The sequence below is a fragment of the Meles meles genome, chromosome 7, assembly GCF_922984935.1.
Source record: "Meles meles chromosome 7, mMelMel3.1 paternal haplotype, whole genome shotgun sequence".
Taxonomy (NCBI): Eukaryota; Metazoa; Chordata; class Mammalia; order Carnivora; family Mustelidae; genus Meles; species Meles meles.
In genome coordinates this window covers 59,042,427-59,064,773 of record NC_060072.1, presented here as the reverse complement: position 1 = coordinate 59,064,773, position 22,347 = coordinate 59,042,427, and the positions used below count along the sequence as shown (strand labels likewise).

General features: G+C 38.2%; 1 protein-coding gene across 10 annotated transcripts in view; it reads left to right on the top strand.

Annotated features, from left to right (window-relative positions):
- Positions 1–22,056, top strand: part of EPS8 (epidermal growth factor receptor pathway substrate 8) — a 187,222-nt gene extending 165,166 nt beyond the window's left edge. For all 10 annotated transcript variants that reach the window (XM_046011269.1, XM_046011277.1, XM_046011274.1 and 7 more), the window contains 5 exons: positions 850–993; positions 10,608–10,830; positions 17,410–17,590; positions 18,912–19,041; positions 20,795–22,056. In XM_046011269.1, the coding sequence (XP_045867225.1) occupies positions 850–993; positions 10,608–10,830; positions 17,410–17,590; positions 18,912–19,041; positions 20,795–20,908 (792 nt within the window). In that variant the 3' untranslated portion in view covers positions 20,909–22,056. The remainder of the gene's footprint in view (positions 1–849; positions 994–10,607; positions 10,831–17,409; positions 17,591–18,911; positions 19,042–20,794) is intronic.
- The last annotated feature ends 291 nt before the right edge of the window (positions 22,057–22,347 follow it).

The window sequence follows — 22,347 nt, the reverse complement described above, 5'->3', positions numbered from 1 at the left end:
ATACTCTTAATAAAATGGATTTATTGTATTTGGTATATATCTAAACCTTCCTCAAAGAAATGAGGAGATCAAGAAATTATTCTTCAGTGTTATTTTATCAAGGATATAGGTATATTATAGATGCCTATATCTAACTAGGAGGGGAGCTGCTTTTTCTTATTTTCTGTTCGTTGGGTTTTTCTGGGGGAGGGGGTGGAGGACAGAAATGGGGATGTGGAAGACAGAGGCTGGATTTCTTGGCTTACTTTGTCCTCTTTCTTCTTCTGGGCTTTATGCATTTTGTAATCAATGCTAGTTATGTAGATGCATCATAATATTTTAATAAGAACACTTTTTTTTTTCTTCCTGTCCTAGTACCCTTGAACAAATATACCCATCAGTGAGTAAGCTAATGATCCTGGGAGTAATTTACTATGATTCCCAAATCTCTTTCTTAGGTCATAATGGAGAGTTCCTCTTCTATGGTAAATAATGTCAGATAGTCACATAGTTTTTGTGAAAAGTAATGGTTTTCATACTGTTCCTTCCTATTCAAAGGATACAGACCTCTCCAAGCAAGTCATCTTAGTCATCTATAAGTACTTCTGGTAATGCCAATAGTTAAAAATTCTTGGCAGGTAATGAGAACCTCAGGTATATTCATGAGAGTGGTGGTTCAGTGCCTGTCCTATACTAGTGATCATAATTATTAGTGTAACTCCTGGGAATCATTCAAGCCACAATATGTTGATAGTAAGCCAGTTTATTGTAAGTGAAAAGAGCATCTTGGTCTAAGGAATAAAAATTGAATTTCTTTCATAGATTGGTTTTGGTATGGAATGATGTCTCTATCTTTTTGCATGATGACAGATCCTTGATGATAGAAAGCAGTGGTGGAAAGTTCGAAATGCAAGTGGAGACTCTGGATTTGTGCCAAATAACATTTTGGATATTGTGAAACCTCCAGAATCAGGATTAGGGCGTGCTGATCCACCTTACACACATACCATACAGGTATTTATGACATTTTGGCAATATTTAATCTTTATAAACTTTCAAATTCATCACTTTTCCCTGGGGTTTAAATACCTTTTGTGTAGTAATTATTTTGAGATTTAATTTGTTGTACAATTTGTATAGATTTTTTTCCTAGGGTAATTGGGGAGCAATGGTTACAGATATAGGGAAGAATTATATATATTTTTTTCCTGATGTATTTCTTCAGAAAGTTGCTCAAAATGTTTACCGGTAAATGTTTCTCTGAATGCTATTTTTCCCCATCCTACAATGCCTCTGACATGTGGAGAAGTAGTATTTCTGCCTCTTCACTCTTGCCCAGAGCCTTCCTATCCAGTGGCTTCCTCTTGATAGAGGGTGGCACTGTGACAGTGGCTGGAGTGTCCAGCAAGTCATCTTCACCATCTTTTGCCCTCATTCTCTTAAATGTTCCATCCCTGACTAACCTTGAACTTGTACTCTTCTCACCTTACACTAGTGCATGAGTATTCCTTTGAACTATAATATTTTTCCTGTCTTGATTTTATGATTAAAATATACTTATGATATAGGGTAGCAGGTTGTCTCTCCTTGATCATAATTGAGTTTTGAGTGATATGCCACATTTTCAGGACTTTGGTGACCCTGGTAATCCCATTAACCCTGATATCTGAACTCACTCACTATTAAACCCTTGGGAATTTTGACCTTTGGCAGGACCTGCTAGCAGAGGCAGAATGGAGGGAACATCTCGTATATAGCCTTGAACCTATGGTAGCTTCTATACTGTGCCCTCAGGAAAATTTTAGTTTTCAGAATCTTGAGCAAAAGACCACAAATGACCCCATAATAATGTCATAAGTTTGAGTAGAAGCAACATAGAATAAATATGCGGTGAAATAGTTCATTTTCGTGCCAGGTCTCGGGTTAGTAAGATACAGATTGACCAAACCTAGAATTGTGATCATACTCCTACTGCCATGACCATTCATTAAGTTACTTTAGGCTCCTCATAGCATTTGAGTTGAGTCCCAGTCCTCTACTTACCTAGAGTGATCCTCAGCCTTATTAGAATCCAAGAGTCAAGCAAATTTTAAAAAAGAATTCCTGTACGATTTATGTTTCTTGATAGCTTACAGTGATGGCAGTGGGAATTCTGTTTGCTTATTTTAGCTGGTCTGATGTGTGTATGTATTATGTACTTAATTTATGTTCATCATTTGTCATTAGCTGTTGATGCCAAAGAAGGAGTTTGAGTTATTCAAGGTATGGTCTACTCCATTCCCTGTGGATTTTTGAAGTGAATTTTCTAACTCAGCCTGAATACCTTTTTGTTTCCTAACTTCTTTTCTGATTTTGAGATGTGGTTACCTGACATAACATAGGCTCCTGCCTGGTTTATAAATGCTGTTATTTACATTCTTTCCTGTAGAGATTTAGACCAAATGCCTTCAACAGTATTAAAGAATATATGCTTGAAATATATGCCTTAAACGGTATAGAGTATATATCCTTTGAACTTATGGAATATTTTTAACAATTAACTTGTGAGAAGCAATAAGAAACACTGTTCACAGAGGCTACCCCTAGATGCTGCATATGAGCAGGAGCCAAGATTTATATTTTAGAGTTAAAAACAGTTACTCAAGTTTGGGGTGTGTGTGTGTGTCTGTGTGTGTGTGTGTGTGTGTGTGTGTGTGTGTGCACCGTTGCTAAGAATAAGCAAATCCAATACAGACCTAAAACTTGCAAATAATATCAGTTCTAAGGATTTTCTCCCACCTGAGATTTCCTAATGAATTTAACCTCTTCTCCTTCATCTATTTATGTACAGTCTTATCTTTATCTTCAATTCTGACCCTTGGCCTGAGCCATCAGTTGACATTTCTGTTTTTTTTTGTTTTTTTTTTTTTCTCATTTTATTTATTTTTTCAGCGTAACAGTATTCGTTCTTTTTGCACAACACCCAGTGCTCCATGCAAAACGTGCCCTCTCCATTACCCACCACCTGTTCCCCCAATTTGTTCATTTGACAGAGAGAGAGATCACAAGTAGGCAGAGAGGCAGGCAGAGAGAGAGGAGGAAGCAGGCTCCCTGCAGAGCAGAGAGCCCGATGCGGGGCTCGATCCCAGGACCCTGAGATCATGACCTGAGCCGAAGGCAATGGCTTAATCCACTGAGCCACCCAGGCGCCCCGACATTTCTGTTTAATGATTGCTTCTGTTTAAAACTGAAGCAAAACTATTAATACACATCCAAGGTAAGGAGAGTACTTTCTGAGAACATGAACTCTATCCCTCCTTCCTTGAACAGAGCCTCATCTTATATTTTCGTCAACCTTGGCACAACCAAGAAATTTTTTAAGTGCTCACAAGTTTCAGGAGTTTGTTTTGCTACTTTATGTAAATAGAAATGTGTGGGTATTGCCTGTTTGGGCTGTTTTCTTTTAAACTTTTCAACACTATTTGACTGTCTCCTAAAAATTTCTGGATGCAACTCTTCATGAATACAGTGGAATGCATGTGGAAACATTATAGAAGCTGTGTGTGTATGTGTGTGTTTAGGGTAAGAGCCCTACTTTTAAAGGTTTTATTAAAAACAGTTTATTTTTTAACAGCTCCTGAAAACTTTGGGCTGAGCCCAACAAAACTGCCAAAATCTTGTAAAATTTTAATAAGTAGGTTTGACAATCTGCTATCTGGCATAAATCCTACTCTAAAAGAATTCCTGTTTTTCAAAGCATTTGTAACAAGCACACAATGACTAGATTAAGGAAGCTGGAAAAGAAGGACATCCTTGGAAATACATGCCAATCTGTTACCTTTATCTACACTATCTAAAGGAAAACTCTGTGGCTTATTTCGAAATGATAATAAAGGTCCCACAATATCTATGTCGATTCCAGTGATCTAACTCCCTGGCCTTTGAGAACTCCACTGGATTACAAACAAAACAAAAGCAATTCTGTGTCTTACTCATCTTTTCATTCATTCACCTCCCAAATATTTATTGAGCACCAGGATCTTGCATTTGATGAAAAGGAAGACAGAAAGCCTAGCACTGAAAAGCTTACTGTCTGGAATCAGAACCTCCAACCCATCTGTCACAGCTTTGCTCCTTTGTGCTTGGAGTTATGACGAGCAGTGACTCTCTCCTTAGAAATGGATGACATACTTTCCCCCTGGTATCTTCTATTCATTGAGATCAAAATTTGGAAGGAATTTAAAGAAACTACTTCTTGCAAAAACATTTTAGATCCCTGGACTGGGCTGCAGAAAGATATGTAGTGGTTAATTGCTTCATTTCAGGAGGTAATGGTATTACCTCCAAAGTAGAGCGTGCCAGGGGCCAGTGTTCGTGCTGTGGGCGAGGCATTGTTTAAGGACTTCACAAATACTCATTCATTGAATTCCCACCACACATCTAATGAAGTTAGGTACATTTTATGGATGAAGAAACCGAGGTATGGAAAAGTAAGTCACCCACAGTTACACAGCTGCGTGAAGCCAGGACTGGGACCCAGAACTCTGGATTCAGAGCCCATGGGGAATCAGGCTTGGAAAAGATTATTTTCTCATTTTATATATACATATGGTTCTCACTACATGAATGCTTCAGGGACATTTCCTCAGAATAGTTTTACCATACATTGTACTGTTACAAAAGTTAATCTGATAGTTACCATCCTCAGAATGGGATTTCTGCCTTACCCATCAATTCCTTGGATTTCATCAATTCTTCCTTTTTTTTTTTTTCCCATCATTTAGGAAAATAATCCAAGTTACACAGTTTACTTAGAAACTAGACATTTTTTGAGTGGTGGGAATAAGGGAATTAGCTGTAAATTGTTCCATGTAGCATCGACAAGTCACCAGCATTTTGGAAATTCACAGTTGTGACTCTTCCTTTTTCATACCCGCGTGTGTCCTGTGAAGGTTCATGGCTGTCCCCGGGGTGGCGGTGGGAGGCCACAAGAGCAGCACTTGTCTTTGTTCACACACTTTGGGTTGGAGATTCTCTCCTGATAGCAGGGATGCTAGTCCTGGCAACAGAAGCCAATAGGTGTTGAATTGCCACCTGAGGTCCCCGAGCTTCTAGGTTATTTAATATCCTCACATTTGGAGTGATTTTTAACAGCTCTGTAAAGACTGCCATTCCCACTGAATGTGTTTCCCCCATGGGTTCCACAAAATTTTAAAAATGAAAAGGAGGAGGTAATGAAGAATTTATGAAAGATATGGAACATTAAAAAAGATTTAGTGAAACCACAGGGAAAGGGAAGTAGGTGCTTATGAGAGATTATGGAGAAATGGAGATAAATGACATACCTGCTGATAACATTTTTGTTGTAGAGCATTCTAGGACTTTGTTGTATTTTAGCTGGGCAACAGATCGATATCCAGGGTGCTTTCTCCCCATCTGGAGTCTAGTTGCCACATAAAGTTTCCTGATAATTCTTTTGACTTGACTCCCAGATCTCTGGCACTGTGACTGTTGAGCTGCTAGAGTTACCTTTTCGCCCATGCAGGTTCTCCGCTGTATGGAAGCAGAAACTGACCCCTCCCTGCTATTATTGCTGGTGTATTCAACGCCTGGACTAAAGAAGTCTTTCATTTATTATTATTAAGTCTGTATGCTTATTATTATTGTAGATACTCTTACTCTACTAAGGGGCAAATAATTACGATTATCTGGTCATTACGGTCCTGTGAATTAACAGAAAGCTTCTTGTCTTCTCTGTTTTCTAGCAAGAGATACTGTGATAATATGGAAAAAGACCTAATCTAGGTATTGATAGTCCAGGATTCTGGTCCTAGGTTCTGTCACTGGCGAGCTTTGTGGCTTTAAAGAAAACACTTTATTTTTCTGTGCTCCGGTTTGCTCAGCTGTGACATGGAGGGGGTCAACAACTTTCAATCTCCACAATCCAGTCTAGATATAAACCTTCGGTATTTTTCTCTATGCATGTTTTAAGTAGCCCTAACTTAGAAATGGAAATATTTTCTGTGGGTGAATTTTAAACCACTAGCGGCACTTAACTTCACCCCATGTTATGAATGCTCTGTTTTTCAAGCTCAGTCTGGAAATTCAGACGTTGCTGGACAGACAGGGACCATTTTACTAAAGATGTTTCCGTGTTCATTCCAGCAGACCAATTTCCTGATAATATTCATTCAGTTCTTTAAAATGTGTTTATAAAAATTAGGTCATGTAAAAAAATTTACCTTCTCAGTGATCCATACCAAAATACATACAGCTGAAATTAATTGATGTCAAAGATTTTGTTTTTAATTTGACAGAGAGAGACACAGTGAGAGAGGGAATACGAGCAGGGGGAGTGGAAGAAGAGAAGCGGGCTTCCCACCAAGCTGGGAGCCTGATGCGGGGCTCTGTCTCTGGACCCTGAAATCAGGACCTGAGCTGAAGGCAGACGCTTAGTTGACTGAGCCACCCAGGTGCCCCTCAAAGATTTTCTTTAAAATAGCCTAGCAATAAAAGAAAAGGAGGGGAATAGATAAAAACAGATTGACAAAATGTTGGCAATGAGTATTCATCACAATATATGGTGTACTATACTATATGATGTACTATATATTTTATATTAGTATATTTTTAAAATTTTTCATAGTAAAAAGGTTTTTTTTAACCCCCCAAAATGTGTTTTTAAAAATTAATGTCAGAACATTCTATTCATCTATTAATTAGAAGCGCAGTTTTTAGATAAGGATGCTTACTCTTCTTCTGCCTTACGTGTTGACATTTTCCCAAGTATTTCTTGTAACAGTTTGAATAGTCTTCTCCCTCTCTGTCTGTTGCGTGCTCTCTACAGCTCTGTATGTGTTATTAGGTACAGATGACCCTATATGGTTACTATTTGTATATAGTAATGCCTGAACCACATGCACATGTACAAAATTATAAAATCTTATTTATACCGCTTACAAGCTTAAACCTAAAGCTCACTAAAACACACCATCATGTATATTTCCTTTTGTAAAGTCAGCTTTTAAAGAGGAATTAGCCTTATATTTAATCGGCTTTAATTGTATTCTTTTTAAGTTGTAAGAGTAAGATGAACCCATCTTAATATTTTAAAAATACTCTAATATACAAATAGTTACTGAAATACTCTATAGTGTTTATACTGTAGCATGATTCTATGTAATTAGTTTCCATGGCTAGATAGGAATGATGGAAATTAATTATATATTTACAAGCATCTTCACTGGTTGATTTGCAGGCAGGTAATTTTACTGTCAAAAACTAATTGGCTCATATGTTCTGATATCTCATATGAACTGTAATTGATATTATTTTAGTTCCATCTCCTATGCTAATTTTCTCATTTGATGTGATTTGCTCCATTTTCCTAATAGCAGTTACTTGGCGAGCTGTCAGAGGTAACCCACATTTGTTCCCTGATGGCACTTCTTTTTAATATCATATTTTGGATTCAATTTCTGGACTTAACACCCTCCAAATGTTCCAGCTGTGCCTTTTTTTTTTTTTCCCACTGCAGAGTTCCAAAGAAACCAAATTTAGAGGAAAAATGTTAGGTTAAATTTTTAAGAACAGTTCCATTTCAATGGCTTTGTTGGGCTTGCTTGCATAACTCCCCTCTGAAGCAGTATCTTGAATGAATCAAGAGCTTATCTCTTAATAACTTTCTTTAATCCTTGAGAATTTCAGCTTCAGTGGCTAAAGAAAAGTGACTCATTCTACCTTAATTATCAATAAGAAAGTACATTTGCCATGAGGTCTAGTAATTCTGACTCCTTTCAGAGAAACAGAAGACAAAGAGAGATTTTATTTTAAACAGAACTTTAAATATATTTCCAGGAAATAAAAGGCAAGAGTTCAGAGGGTAACAGTCCCTGTACAGAAGTTGGTCCCCGTCAAGGTGACAAGTCATGCCAGTTTGTTTACAGCTGAGGGCTTTTAAGGATGTGGAATTTTCAGTGTAATACTTGGAAAGTCCTGGGCAAACCAGGAAGAGTTCAGTCAAGATTTGGGGGGATCAGGATTTAGAGCTTCAGCACTCGGTTCAGGAGAAGAAAGTTCAGGGTGTAATTCTGCTCTCCAAGACTTCCCATATATTGAGGAGCCATCGATTTGGATCTACCTCCAACCAAAAATAACCAAGAGACACATAATGAAGGGGGGGAGCAGTAACTGGGTGGAAGGCAAAGGGGAGTGAAGGATTGGGAGGGACACAGAAAAGTGATTTCAAGAGTCCACACTGACCTGCTTCCTCCGTGCCGAGAATGAGGAATCAGTTTCCACAGAAAAGCCTTGGTTGCTGTTTCAGGGCAGGTTCTAATGATTTGAGGAAACACTTGCCTCCCCCTTTCATTCCATGGGCTGGAAACATGAGGCAGGAAGAAAGGACCAAGAAAAGGGGAAAATATGCAAGTAAATTTGTGACAAGTTTTCATATGGTTTCTCTTTAATCAAATATGTATGTTTTAAGCCTCTTCTTCTCTTGGGTTACACAGCTAAAATTGCATGATACAGCAATGCCCAAGGAATGAGGCACAAGATTTGGTGAGCCTGTCTCGGGGCTCAGTGGTGACAGTCACACACAGCATACCCCATTTTTCACAGTTTTATTGATGGATGGCAGAACACTAGCGGCTCTTGTTTTTATGAATGCAGGAAAATTGGAATCCTATCATGGAGTGCGGAGCTGCTGGCATTGTTTGCTTAAGCTCTAAAAACAATAACTTAAACGGACCCTTTTGAGATCCTAATGTGAGAATTCACTAACCTTTTATGAAATTACATATGCAAAGGATATTCTTGTCAAGGGAACATTGCATATACATTAATCAGATGACTTTGGTGTGTGCTAAGTATGATATTTTGGTGATCTTTGCTGTATTTTGGTTGTTTTTAAATATCTTATTGGCCCAAATATAGGAAAGTTGTTTTATGGGAAGTAATAATAATAAAAGTCTATTATTGAATATATTAGAAGTGTTTGTAGGCCTCCAGTGCTGTGGGGGTCAGTAGTCTCTGTTTCTATCCCATCTAACTTCATGGAGAACGCTTAGGAATCTTACCCTGTATTACTTCCCTGCCTCTTCCCTTCCCCCTCCTGTCCTCCTCTCTTCAATATCTAACATCATTAGAAACCCTTCTTTCACTTCTCCTCGTGCCTGCGTCTTACCTTTCCGACTTTCTTCATCCACTGGCTGGCGAGTGGTATTTTTTAAAGAAACAGCAGAGAAGAACCAGGATTTCTTCCCATACCGGTTTCCACAGGTGTTACTCATTTGCTGTGAAGACAGCTACAATGATGGTGTGATTTTTGGTTGTTTTTGTTTGTTTGTTCTGTTTTTGAGTAATGATTTAATTTTAAAATGGTGTGTGTGTTGTGTATTTTTATATTTTTCATCTCTGTGGAAATTGGGGAGGCATCTTCTAAAATCAGTGTTACCTTATATTTGGGCCAATTTAGGAATTAGAAGAAAATACTGTTCTAACGAAAGGACCAGATTACCAAAAGGCCTGTTAATTTTGAATATTAGCATAACTAAAATTGTACTAGTGCTGCATCTAAATTTCACCTAAATTATAAGTCATTGTTCTGTATATTTGATACTACCAAAAAAAAACCACCAAAAACAAAAAATAACCAAAAGCTGCCTTTTGGGAATTTGGAACTTGTTACAATGCAATTATCTATCAGTTAAAATTATTTTGTTTGAAGTTTTAACTTTTCTGTGGAGTTTAATAGGGAATATACAAAGATACAGTTTTCTAATACCCTAACAATTGTGATTTAAAAATTACTGAAAGTTACTGTGTATTTTGACAAATTCACCTTTCAGAAAGTGTTATGACTTGAAAAAATTAATAGCATTTAAAAATTACTTATTTATATTAAAACATAGTCCTTTTATCTACTGAGATATTATCCTTTTCCTTAACAAACTACGTGGAAATAGCATAATTAAACATTACTTAATCTAGCATACTTTAAAACTAAGGAGTAAGTAATGCTTTGTTAGTGACATTCAAACTTCCAGTGCAATTAGAGGTTAATATTGATGGAAACTATAAAATAATCATAATCTTTTGACCTACCCTGGTCTTATGTGATTCCAAGTTCAGATTTTTTTTTTTTACATTTATTACTATTACTAATACTACTATTTGCTATTGATATATCTTTTGACTTCTTTTTTTTTTTTTTAAGATTTTATTTATTTATTTGACACACAGAGAGAGATCACAAGCAGGCAGAGAGGCAGGCAGAGAGAGAGAGAGGAGGAAGCAGGTTTCCTGCTGAACAGAGAGCCCGATGCGGGGCTCGATCCCAGGACCCTGAGATCATGACCTGAGCAGAAGGCAGTGGCTTAACCCACTGAGCCACCCAGGCGCCCCTCTTTTGACTTCTTAATTTACATTTTGAATTTGAACAAATATGTAGAATATTTAAAAGATGATTTTTAATGATCATTGTATCATAAAAGATCAGAGGGTGTGTGTGCACACACACACAAATTATTATGGGTTTGCAGGTGAGTTTACAAATAAATAGCCAGCAATGTCCTGTCAAGTATATACTGTTTCCTAGCCTAGGTTTTATAATTTTGCAATTTCAAATTAATGATTTGTCTTTATAGAAACAAAGGATGGAGTATGGTCCCAGACCAACTGACACTCCCTCTGCTCCATCACCTCCTCCAACACCGGCTCCTGTTCCTGTCCCGCTTCCTCCTTCCACTCCAGCACCTGTTTCTGTGCCAAAGATCTCGGCAAATGTCACCCGTCAGAATAGCAGTTCCAGCGACAGCGGCGGCAGCATCGTGCGAGATAACCAGAGACACAAACAACTTCCCGTGGACCGTAAGTTTCCCAGGGAGGCAACAATATGCAGTTTCTCCCGTGAATGAAAAGCACCGCTAAGTAAAATATTGTTGGTTCTATGGGTACTAAACATTATTAAATATAAATACTGGTCCTTTATACCTGCACTCTACTTCATAGATTGCAAACACTTTCATCTAGTTTCTTGTCCTTCAGGTAATTCTAAGAAGCAGGAAGTTCTCTCCACTGTTTAATTGTGTATATTCCTACACATATTCCAATCTATTGTGGTGGTTGAATATAGATTCTGGAGCCAAACATACTTGAGTTTGTAGAGTGAAACACCACTTAGGGCCACTGACCTTCAACAATTTAATAATCCTCTCTCCACTTCCATGTTCGAACAGTGAGGGCAAATGATGGCATCTTCTTCATAGGATGATTGTGAGGATTTAGTGAGGTATAGTACATATAAATCATTTAGATCAGTCGTTCTCACCCAGAGATGGTCATACTGCCTTCCCGGAGGGAACATTCGGCATTGTCTGGAGGAATGTTCTGTTCACAGCCGGGTGAATGCTGCTGGCATCTAACAGGTAGAAGCCAGGGCTGTTTAGCAACATCCTACAAAGAACAGATCAGCCCCCCACAACAGAATTATCTGCTCCAAAATGTCAATGATGCTGAGGTTGAAAAACTCTGATTTTTGACCAATATGACCAATAATGAGCAGTTCAAATATTTGCTGCTATCATCATCAGAATCATCATCATGGTTTTCCTGCTCCTCTTCCTCATATTTGTGACACACACACACACACACACACACACACTCACACTCAACACAATCAGCCTGCCAGTACCAATTTCAAATTTTCCCTCCAAATTCAGGTTTTATTTGATTTAGACTTCAACTTCGTATGTTCATAACATTAAGTTTGATGTGTTACATAAATGATTTCTGTGAAAACCAGATTTTAGAAAGCTGAAAGAAATGACACTGTGGCAAACTTTGGAGTATCCTTGTTTATACTGTTGAACAGCAGTGTAGGAAATTTGAAATTTGAAGGGAATTCCAAGACAATTTTTCTTATTTAATCTTCAAATTATGTTTGTATATATATTATAAAATTACCTTGCTTTACCTATCCTGGACTTGTAAACATTGTTGGAAAATTAGAGCCAGGAAGATAACTTCTTCAATACGTGTGTATGCACGTGAACGTGAGCGTATGCATATGTATAAAGCATGTCTTTCTTTCGGTCTTTCAGTGTGGCGTCTCCTAGGGCTCATTTCTGGGTTCTTCCCTCCATGTAAACTTACTTTTACTGTCAGTGATCAATCTATTTCCATCTCTTTTAATATTGTCCATATTGGTAGAGAAGGAATGACTCCCAGATTTGTCTTCTTATCAAATCCCATCTCTGCCATTCAAATACAAGTATTGAACTATTTTTTTTAAAGGTTTATTTATTATTTTAGTGAGGGGAGGGGTAGAGGAAGAGGGAGAGAAAAATCTCCAGCAGACTCCCCCTGAGTGCAGAGCCTGAGGTGGGGGTCGATCTCCTGACTCAGAGGTCATGACCTGAGCTAAAACCAAGAGTGAGCTGCTTAGCAACACACTTAGCTACCAGGCACCCCTGAACTATTAACTTTAAAGCTGACATTGGATGGTTAGATTTAAAAGTAAATACCGAATCTTTTACTTCCATTTTCATCTGACGTTTTTCTCATCTCAATAAGTCATAACTGCATCTATTCAGTTGTGGTCATTTTTTGATAAATTTTTAAATTTTAGAAGAAGATACATCTATTACTGTTTAGTTGTAGAAGTTCTGGCTAAATGCAATAAGCATTAGTCTACTTTTATACCTTATTTTCTTCTCTGAAATAGAGCTGATTTACCATCTTCTTATCCATATCCTAACCTTGCCAGAAAGTAATGGAAAAGTGAAGCTTTAGAGAAATGATAAATTGTGCAGCAAAAACAACTGTGTGTGTGAGAATGTGTAAGTGTGTAGAAGTATGCTGTGCTACTAAATTTTCTTAAATGTTTGTGTATTTTTTTAAAAGATGTTTTGTTTTTTTCAAAGACACTTAAAGACATAGTTTTGAGATGAGAAGGTTCTATAAATATTTTTATTGATTTCCCTAAGGAAAATTTCCCTCTCAGAAATGACTGTTCTTTTTTTCATTTTTACCACAAGTTTATAACATCTCTCTTCCTTGATACGTCAGCGCAGTAATCTTTGACACTGCAGTACTCTTTCAAGGCCTAGATCAGAGTTCATAGGCATCTAGTCCCCCTTTGGAACAGTCTGTGGGTTGGGACAGTTTGTTCTTTGTCCTAGTCTAAGAAACTAAGAATAACCTAATGGGAAAGGGACATAGTTTGAATACTTCAAAGATAGAGAACTCTCCTGATAATTGTGACTCATCATTTTTGAATCTGTTTTTCATAAGTAAAAGGGTATCATTGGTATATAAAAATATACATCTCTCCCTGAATTAAATCTATACTTGTTTCTTTGTAACAAAAAATTTTACATTTCCCTACACAAAGTTCCCTTTTAAAGATAACTCAGAAGCATAGTTTCATATTAACTAAAGTATTTCTTTTTATAAAATGCTTATTTTCATGATAGCTTTTTCCTGAGCAAGCACGTTTTTGGAGAACAGTTTTTCTAAATGAACATAGGGGCTTCTTGACAGTCTTTTAGAACCAAACAGACATTTAAATGTATATTTGTCAATTGCCAGATTTCTCTCAAAATAAGCCTTTTAGACTTCTTACATTCTCTGCTTACTACCTAGACTTCTGGTTAAAATAAAATGGAAGGAACTGGAAAGTGATACTTACTCAAAAAAAAAAAAAAAAAAGTGATACTCCCAAGAAAAGAGTTACCAAATAGCCTTAAGAAGGGAAAAAAGGCAACATGCCTGTTTTTTAAAAGGTAGCAGGTAGGGAGAGAGACAGGCCTATTCAAACTGGCTGCTTGGAGCCATGAGTCATATAAGCTATTCAAATTGGTTTATCACAGGATTCAAAAAGGTTCTCATCACTTTTGAAGATACCAATGCTTCAGGTATTTTGCATTTCTTCCACTTCCTTTGAAATGTTAGTCCTTTTATTTGGGTTTAATCTTTTGTAATCAGAAGTGTTATTTCAGAAAGAGGTGTAAAGTCAGTCTGATTTGTTATTGTGTGCTAGAACATTGCAAATGGAAACCAGAAGCCCAGAGCACAGCGGAGGAGGGTTTTTTACTCTTTGGAAAGTTATGCTGTGAACTAGAGGTGATCATGCAGTGTCTAAGTTAATAGATAAGAAAATAAATCTTTTAGTGTGGTGATACTCTGTCCATTTTACACCTTTGAGACATCCTTGTATTCTGTGTGGCAGTTTGAAGTGAATTAAAAAAGCGAACTAGTGGAATGCATGCTGTGTATTACGTAAATGAACCAATCGGCAACGTTCCCTCTCAAGGTCTCTCGCCCCTTTGCTCGTCCTCCCTCTCACCCTTCATTTCTCCTCTTGCTGTCTTTTGACTTCTCCAGGTTTCCTGAATACCTAAGGCTTTAAAAAATTAGACTGAAAGAACTATTTGGTTATTTCACATTTTTATTTATTTCTCAAGGACACCAAACACTCAGAAATATTCTCCCTGAAAAAGAAAAGAAGGAAAGAATGAAAAGAAAAAAGACAAAAAAGATCATAAAAGCGTAGTCACAAAAAGCTCCCTTAGTGGCCTGGTCATTGCCACTTGCCAAATTAATTAGTTAACTGAATTACTGTATCAGTTTTCTACTTAATCCTTAAAGATTATATACAAATAATGTATCTATATGTGTGTGTGCATATATGTAATAAGTATATTACATATGTAATTATATATAATGTGTATGTGTGTATATGTTTTTAAATACACAAGTACATTATTCTTTTTCCCCTACATTAATTTCTTCCCCATTTTTCTCATAAAGATATTTGCATATACACATCTTTCCCATAAGCATAAAATGGGTTGGGGAGAGCAATAACGTGTAAGTTGATTGAAGGTAGTTTCAGTCATAAAGCAGCCATGAACTGAGAGTCAGGAAATTGAGTTCTAACTAAATTCTGCTAATTAATACTGTGATTTCAACAGATCCCTTGTGGCCTCCATTCTCTTAGCTCTTTCTTTTAGGGTTTTGTATATGATGCTTTGCAAAGTCTCTCTCACTGAAAACGTCAGCAGAATGCCTTAGTCATTCATTTATTCAGTGAGTATTTATTGAGTACCTACTCTGTTCTAGGTACTTCAGGTAAAGCAAACAAAGCAGCCACAAATCTGTTTTCTCTTCAGGTATATATTTTGATGCAAGGAGAGAGGTACATGATTGAGTTGATAGAGAATATTATAAGTGATTTTGGAGAAAAATAAAGCCATGTGGATAGGAAAGTGCTGATGGGGAGGGGGTTGCAATTTTAAATGTGGAAAGTCAAAGGAGGGGAAGAGTGAGTCAAGTGGATTCGTAAGGGGGAAAGCATTCTAGGTACAGGCCCTTAATTTTGAAGAGCACCAAGGAAGCCGTTAGCTAGAGCAGAGGTCTTCAAGAGCAGTAGAGTTACCTCAGAAAATGGTCATCTAAGGCCTTTTATTGGGAGTACTTTGTATGACTTGGAAGGGCTTAGAGCCGGAGAGTTGCAATATCTGACATACATCTTAAAAAGATCACGTTAGCTTTTCTATTGAAAACAGAAGACAAGGGCTGCTGTGGTCGAGAGTAGAAGGAATACCACCTGTGACTAGGCCAGTGGCTCAGACTGAGCTAGTCACAGAAAAAATGGAGTAAAGTGGCTGGGTTTTTGGTATGTTTTGATGATAGGCCTAATAGAGTTTGCTGATGATTGGGTGTAATAGAGGCCAAAGAAGTCTAGCAGAGCTCCGTGACATTTTTCCAGAGGAACTGAAGAAATGGAATTACTATCAACCGAGTTGGGAAATATAGCTTAAAAGCAAGCTTCAGGAAGTGGTTCAGATTTGGACACGTTCTGTTTGAGCTATCTAATAGACACCCGAATGAATTTATCAAGTAGACGGCTGGCATATATGGGTTAGAGTCCTGAGGAACAGTCTGGACTGGAGAAATAATTTGGGGAGTCATCAGCTTTTAAACGGCAGAGTGATCATTAATGGAGTGAGTGCTGGCAGAGGGGAGGTCCAAGGATTGTGCCCTTACTGGGCAGAAGAGAAGAATCAGAGAAGAATACTGAGGAGAGGCCAGTGAGACAGGAAGAAAATCAGGTGAGCATGGTGTCCTAGAGGCCACAGGAAGAAGGGATTTTAAGGAACGATCACCTTCGTCGTATGTTGCCAGTAGGTTAAATGAGATGGTGACTGGGAACTGACCATAGGAATTTAGCAAAATGTGGTGGAGGATGGGGCCCAAAGCCCATTTTTTTAGCCACGAATTCAAGAGAAAATTGGAGAACAAGAATGGGAGTTAGCTGGTATAAACAACTTTTCATGGAGTTTAACAAGAAGGGGAGCAGAGAAAGGAGCAGTAGCTGAGAAGGACACGGGGTCAAGAAAGGGCTTAAAGGGGAGAGGAAAGATATCAAAATAATACAAAATATGTTTGCATGCTGATGAAATGATTCAGTAAAAGAGGAAGATGGATACCCGAGATAAGTAGAGAAATTACTGTTGAAGTATTTAAATAGGCAGAGGAGATGGGAAATATGCACATGTAGAGGGGTGGGCCTTAGGAGTGTAGAAACAGTTGATTCATAATGTAGTAGGAAGAGAGGGAAGGAAGGAAGAGGAGGGAGGCAGAGTGCGTGGAGAAAGTGCCAGTAGTCGAGGAAAACCGCTAAGGGAACTTAATGGAGGTTCTCTTCTAACTTCTTTATTTTGTTCGACATTAGGAAAGTGAGATCATCAGTTCCAGGTGGGAATTGGAGAATGAGTGTTGGAGGTTGGCAGACAAAGAAGAGAGTACATGCGCATCTAACAGTGGGCAGCTATGTGGTCTAGGGCTGATTCTCGACCTGAGTCTTGCGGACACAGGGCGGTATAATTCTCTGTGGTAGGAGACTGGCGTGTACCTCATAGAATGTTTTATGCAGCCCCAGCTTCTACCTACAACATGATAGTTGCATCCCTTCTCCTCCTCCCCTCTACTTGTACCATCCAAAAGTGTGTCCTGCCATTGGCAGATGTCCCTGGGGTCAAAATTACCCCCACTTGTTACCATGGACCTAAGGAAATGCAGTCTGATTGTCAGGAAACAGCAGCCTGGTTGAGGTTCATATTCATGAATTTAACATGAGATCATTCAGCATTGTTGTGTTATACTCACTGTGCAGGTGCAGGCACAGAATAAGCAGAAAGTTCGATTTAACAAGGGTTGGCATTTTGCCAGGTGAGTACAATGAAGAGAGAGGAGAAGAGCCAAGGAGTGATTTTAATAATTGATCATGGAATTTGTTCTGGGTGAGGTTGACAGTGAGGCAAGATGGTAGGAACACTAGATTATAAGTTCTTTTGGGGTCAAAGGATTTGGGGCATTGGGATTCTAGCAAGTGTGACACATGCTACCGGTTTTTGAAAATAACCACCCCGTGCTGGTGTGCAGGAAGGAAATCTCAGATGGAGGAAGTGCAGGACGAGCTCATCCACAGACTGACCATTGGTCGGAGCGCCGCCCAGAAGAAGTTCCACGTGCCACGGCAGAATGTGCCAGTTGTCAATATCACGTATGACTCCACACCAGAAGATGTGAAGACGTGGTTACAGTCGAAGGGGTTCAGCCCTGTGTAAGTCTCTCTGGGAGGGCTTCGCATTTCTGTATGTAACATATGCTTTACTTTCAGTTTGGTGGCTAAGATGTCACACATGACTCTTTAAAAATCTGGGGAGCCCAGACTGCATTTGTTCCATGCTCAGGAAATAACTATACGTATTTGTAGCTTAAAAAAAAATGGGGGGCGCCTGGGTGGCTCAGTGGGTTGAGCCACTGCCTTCAGCTCAGGTCATGATCTCGGGGTCCTGGGATCGAGTCCCACATTAGGCTCTCTCTCAGCGGAGAGCCTGCTTCCTTTCCTCTCTCTCTGCCTGCCTCTCTTGTGATTTCTCTCTGTCAAATAAATAAATAAAATCTTTAAAAAAAAATGGAAGAAGCAGATGTAACTATAATTTGGTGTTACCCTGTTTTCTAGTTAATAATGACTACTTACTGGTGGTCCCTTAAGCAAACCATCAGGAGCTTTGAGGCAATAGTGTTCTTTCCCCCTCATCTGGTCACTCAGGGTAGGACTAAGGTATTAGCTGGACTCCCCAGATGTTAGAGGGCATATAGCAGAATGTTCTGCTGCAGGATATAGATTCTCAGCCAAATAAAGAATAGATAAATTACCTATCATATATAATAATGTAATAGAGCTTTTCCCTTAGTAAGCCCATGGCAACAATTCAATTTATTTATAATCTAAAAATCTGAAAATACTTTATTTGTATTTGATACAAGGAACTATTTCAATCATACATATTTAAGAGAATTTGATAAACTCATATACCCACATGACTGAAAAATTAGATATATTGATTAGTCAGTTGCCTGGTTACTAGAAAGTTATGTGTTCCCCCTATGAAACACCATATTTCAGGGAATTGGTACTCCACAATAATGATACTAAATACAATTGGCTCCTTTTGATACTTCATAATCATCTTCTATAGCCTCAGGGTCATCATCATGAAAGTCCTTTGTCACTGCTCTGAATAAGCCCTGTAGTACCATTTTATAAGAGTTTTGTTATTTGGAACACTTAGAAAAGAGAGATTATGGCAGGACCAGAAACTTTCTTCCTTTGTTTTATATATATATATATATATATATATATATATATATAAAACTTTTATTTTGCGAGAGAGAGCATGAGCTGGGGGCAGGGAGGGGCAAAGGCAGGCTCAGTGCCCAGTGCAGAGCCTGCTGCCGGACTCAGTCCCCTGACCCCGAGATCATGACCCGAGCCAAAATCAAGAGCGGGACACTTAACTGACTGAGCCACCCAGGCACCCCTATCTAGATAATATTTTTAATGTTGTATTTCTCTTTCTTTCTCCTGTGCTTTTTAGGACTGTCAATAGTCTTGGAGTATTAAACGGTGCACAACTTTTCTCTCTCAACAAAGAGGAATTGAGGACAGTCTGCCCTGAAGGGTCCAGAGTTTTTAGCCAAATCACTGTACAAAAAGCTGCATTAGAGGTATGACTTGTCAACCTAAGTTGGTGTTTGCATTAATCAAGAGTGTGGACTGCAAATTGAAAGCTCTGAAATCAGCTGTTTATGTCCATAGTTGTCAATTTCCCTTTCATACAGAACTGAATTAAATTTGACTCCACTTTTGTAATTGATCACTGGAGACCATCCATGACCATTTGCAGTAGATTAATTTATCATAAATGTTCCTGTAACATGAAGCTTGGAGCATATGCTTTTGGACATTTAATGAAAAGTCCAATGTTCTCATTTTATATGCATTAACTACTTCTGTAGGAATTTAAATTTTGACACAGTAGTGAACATTTACTTCTGAATGAGTAAATGCCTTAAGAGGTCAGAATTTTTGCCTGTTCTTAATCTTAGTTTGGAGATTCTAGTAGGCCAGTGGTTACAAGGTCTTAAAACCCTGGCTGTGGGTTTTAGGTCTTGTTATATATCTAAACAATCAGAGGGAAAATATTAGGTAATATTCATTGAAAAGAGAGAGTGCTGAAGAATAATTATTTAGTCATAGTTGTCGGTGGTGGGAAAGGAGGAGAGGCAATGTTTTCTAAATGGAATATCCTTAAACTTCCTCTTCCTACTCTTCTTAAAATGGGCTCTGTAAGGGTAGTAGTTTTACTGTTATATCTCATAGCTCTTAATAGCTTTCATGAAATTATACTTCTACTCAACTGAAAGGATATTGGCTTCAGCGTAAAATTGATACATAATTTCCCCTAGCCAGTATATCCTCTAAATTCAACAGTGAAATAACTCACAGTGAAATAGCTTCATGCATGTAACCTTGTAACCACTCTCAGGAGAAAGTTTATTTCCTTGGAAATTTGTCCTACAACATTGATCTTGGGAGTTCTATGTTAGGTGGATCTTGGACATGTCCTCGATCAGGCTTTCCATATTTTGAATATGAATAAGGATTGTATCTTTTCGGAGACAGTTTTTTTTTAACCATTATACATTTTAACTTTATTGAGAGTATATAAATTTCCTTCTCGAGGGTATGAGAGAAAGTTCCAAATCTCCTGAATTCTTTGTGTCAGATTGCATATAATTTGCCCTCACCGCCCACTTCCTCTTGGTCTCTTCCTTCAGTTTTTCTGGATATGAACCAGGGTTCATCATCTTCCTCAACTGCCCTCCCGCCACACCCTTCTCTTGCATCTAGTCCATCTTTTAGATGACTCACCTGGCTTGCCAGAAACTTCCACTGATGCGAGCAGAATAACCAAGGTGCACAGGTTTAGTAGGTAGAGTGTGGCAAAGAGAAAAGCTGACATGAGAGTCAGAGCCTTCCTGTATTCTGGAGGGAGCTTGCTGTACCCTGAGCCCAGTCTTTGAGCCTAATTTAGAACCCCCTAAGGGCAGATGAGTATCTTGCTCGACTTCAGAAGGTTCTTTGATAATTCACCATCATAGTATGCTTATTGTACACATACCTTATTTCTCCCAGGGAGTCTGGAGCATTCCACATACATTATTGATTTATTTTTATCATGGCCGAGTGAAAGGTGTGGTGAATGAATTGCCTAAAGACACAATTCATAAATGAAAAACGATTACTGTGATGTATTAGTGAAGTCCAGAAGCATCACTTTATAGGAAGGGCAGCCTTCTTCTCCCCAAGAGATAGTTGGAGAAAAACAAAGGACTCGTACCCTGACCCATTTCATCACATGACCCTCAGCCTGCACAATCCCATAACCGTCTTGTCTGAACCTTGTCTGTTTTTCAGGATAATAGTGGCAGCTCCGAGTTGCAAGAGATCATGCGAAGACGGCAGGAGAAAATCAGTGCCGCGGCCAGTGACTCAGGAGTGGAGTCTTTTGATGAGGGAAGCAGTCACTAATTTGTCTTTAAACTCCATTTAAATCTGTGGCATTATTCCAATGTGCTTTGTTTTAAGAAGCCATGAAGGGAATGTCAGATTCTTACTTCTCGGAATTCCTAAGTTATCGCCATAAAGACAATGCAAGCATAAGTAAGCAGAGGCCCATTATTTTTATTAAAGCTGAATAATTTTAAATAGCTGTTTTGCCCTTGGGGAATATTTTTGCCTGCTTTATTTACCAAGGTGAGGGTTCGTTTATTGGATTAATTATTTCAACCCCCATCTCAGTGTGTAAGCGGGCTCCTTCTGACAGTGGTGAATTTATTTACTGCAACAAAACAAAGATATTTCCCGTGATTAAAATCTAAATAATTTCAATTTTGCCCATGACCCTGGTGTCTGTCATTCAGAGCATAGCTTACTTTAGAGTAGCCTCTACTTACTGAGGTCTCTTCTTTGACATACTCAATGATAGAATATTTAGATTTATTTAAAGTTCTTCATGCCAACCATTTTTTAAAAAAAAAATCAAAACATTTAATGAACTGTAGAATACAACAAGGCCTTGGACATGCAAATACAGATTTATGGAGCATTCCCAAGACAATTCACTTGTCATGGCTCTGTTGATCACAATTCCTTGTATGGCCTGTCTTTTGATTTAGTTTATGTTCTGCTTATTATCTATACTGTGTTCTTATATATGAGAAAGCACAAGTGGAAAAGAGGTCAGATGCAGTCAAAATGTGTCCCAGAAAGTAGCCTGCATTGGTGTGCGTTACAGTATTTTGCTTAATGAAGGCCTCAGTTCTGAATATTGATAAGAGTAGTTAAATGGATATTGGGGCCACTTCGTGTGTTTATCTGTGTCAAGTTTTTCTGGTAATAAGAAACACTTAATTTACACATATTTTAATCCTGTGAAAGATTCTAGATAGAGAAAAGAAAGATACTTAACCTTCAACAAATGTTATTTTTGGAAACACAATTTTTGTCTTTAAATGTTATATTATTTCACATATATAAAACAGATGTTATGTAAGAATGTTGTATATTTTAACATAAATCCATTTAGAGAGATTATCTAGATTCATTAATTTTCATAGTGCCTTTTTCACATGAGTCAGCTGGAAAGTCTGCAATAAACAGTATTTGCTGTATGGTAATAAATGGCTTCTGTCTCATTGGCAAAAGGGATCTTTGGTATGTAGACTATGGACCAGGGTTGCGCGGAATGGGGAAAAACAGAGGCCCACTCTTTTTTTGTTTTTTTTAGCTGATTTCTAGTACAGTTCAACATCTAGTAAGAGCTGGTCTCGGGGTAAAAACAAATGTATGACAGCACTTAGGATTACTAAGTGCTTCCACAGAAATCCTTCCTTAGGTAACTGTAGTAACTCCGTGAGCTATATTTTATAGACAAGGAAATGGGTTCCTAGGGTCTCAGTTCCCCCCAA